The sequence below is a fragment of the Agrilus planipennis genome, unplaced genomic scaffold (assembly GCF_000699045.2).
Source record: "Agrilus planipennis isolate EAB-ADULT unplaced genomic scaffold, Apla_2.0 scaffold2208, whole genome shotgun sequence".
NCBI classification, from domain to species: Eukaryota; Metazoa; Arthropoda; class Insecta; order Coleoptera; family Buprestidae; genus Agrilus; species Agrilus planipennis.
Window position 1 is genome coordinate 1,718 of NW_020440858.1, and position 1,975 is coordinate 3,692.

Here is a 1,975-nt window from a genome sequence, read left to right on the forward strand (position 1 = left end):
TAATAAATGCGTATAATTCAAAATTCTTAGAAAACCACTTATTGGACGAACCCAAAGCTAAAGAAACTATGGATTCCATTTCTTTCTCTTATTACAATATGTAAAAGATCAGATTTAAAAAACCATTTTGCACATCTCAACCACTATCACTCTTAAGGATTAACTTTTGGTTTTGGTCTCATTCTTGCAAGTCAGTATTTGAACTTGGGTCAATGCCTTATTTATAAATCTATTTTTCGTCATGATCAAGTGACCTAATCCAATACCAATCATTGTATTTTTTACTCACCTGTAAATCCCGTGAATCCTTTCGCAGCTTCGTCGTCACTTTTTGGTCCCATTATCGCTCCAATCATAAAATCGGCCATAGCGCCAAGGATGATGGCGATGAGAAAGTTTTGGGCTTTCGACTCCCATTCCATACCGATGGCACAAATGAGAATCATGACCGCAATCGCTATCACCCCTACGATACGGACGTCGTTGTTTCCACCATCGATAATCTTAAGATCGTGCTCTTTCAGCAGATCGTTCAGCGAGTTACAGAACCCGATGGTGTTCATCGATGCCGATACCGCATTTGCGAACGCAAACACTATCCCCACTGAAGCACCGAATTCCGGACCAAGGGAACGCGATATTATGAAATAAATTCCACCTGGTACGGAGAAAAACACGTTAAATGTTAATGTTAATTAATATTCAACCCTCTGCCTCAAATTAATTAAGAAAAATTGTGTTTGCTTTTACCCTTTGTAGGTACTATCTTCCTTAATAATATATATTAAATATTTTCAATTAAAAGTGCCCCTGTATGTCTGCTTTTAATTGAAAATATCATAAAGGATGAATATTTTCAATGAAAAATACATATTCTTTCGAGTCAAGTAAAATGTTATCAGTTCATTGGTATCAAGCTAAGGATTTCTTACCCCCTTTTACTTCCCCATTTGTACAAATTGCTGACAAGGATAACGTTGTTATAATACAAACAGCCGTTGAAATTGCAATTGTAAGTAACGATTCACCTGTAATAAACAATTACCTATATAAATATAATACTATTTGGATAAAGTAAATGAATGAATCGAATATCTTATTGTGTTATCTTTAAACATTTCTCTTTCTAAAAGTGCAACAACCAATTTTGACTACAGATCACACAAAGACGTTAGTGGAGTCCCAATTTTCCGCTTACCTATTCCAGCTTGAGCAACAATCCACGCCAGGCGTAGGAAAAGCATTACACCCCAAATGTTGAGAAGACATGGTATCATAACCCCTTGAATCCACCCTAATTTAATACCTTCAGTATGTGTTGTTGCTTCAATTGGAATCTTTTCGTCATTTGTACTACTATTTTCCTGTAATAAAAAGAATAATAATCGTATTCTAGAACAAAAAGCAAAGAGATTGATTTTCCGAATAATTACATCGATAGTTCAACTTTTTATCAAATTTACTAATTCCGATTTTCAATTTTAGATAATTATAAATTCCTTTACACCAAATTCATGTCTTTCTTAAACTCAAATAAGTTGATGCATTTGTGAAAAGCAATATTTTCAGCAAACTTCTTACTTTAACTTACTTCAAAGTTACAATAATTGATTTGTAGAAGTCTATCTGATGCTTCCATTAATCATTATATTAAGATCATTGATCATAGAATCATTAAAACAAGCGTCTCAGTAGTATGTAGTTTGGAATCATTTATTAAGTTAAGTTATGCTAGAAGAATTTTTTTGATGAAAACAAATAATAAATTATGACAGAATCTTCACACGAAATTTGGTGAAAATCAGTAATTATTGTGGTCAAAATTATTAATTATAGCAGCGATACGTAGTGATTTATTTAAATAAATACTCCAATTTCTATAAGTATTTTGTTAAATTGTTTCAAAACATTTGTGACTGGTTGAACCACTTATTATGGTCAAAAATGTTGTATAGCAACTATACTGAATCATTGC

At 32.7% G+C, this 1,975-nt stretch overlaps 1 protein-coding gene across 1 annotated transcript in view; it reads right to left on the reverse strand.

Moving 5' to 3' along the window:
• The window catches only part of LOC112906180 (bumetanide-sensitive sodium-(potassium)-chloride cotransporter-like), a gene marked incomplete at its 3' end in the record, with an annotated part of 2,743 nt that extends 1,354 nt beyond the window's left edge, over positions 1-1,389 (reverse strand). Inside the window, exons 1-3 of the mRNA XM_025979949.1 lie at positions 1,199-1,389; positions 933-1,028; positions 290-658 (exon numbers count right to left, since the gene is read on the reverse strand). Coding sequence (XP_025835734.1) covers positions 290-658; positions 933-1,028; positions 1,199-1,277 — 544 coding nt within the window. The remainder of the gene's footprint in view (positions 1-289; positions 659-932; positions 1,029-1,198) is intronic.
• Positions 1,390-1,975: the final 586 nt, after the last annotated feature.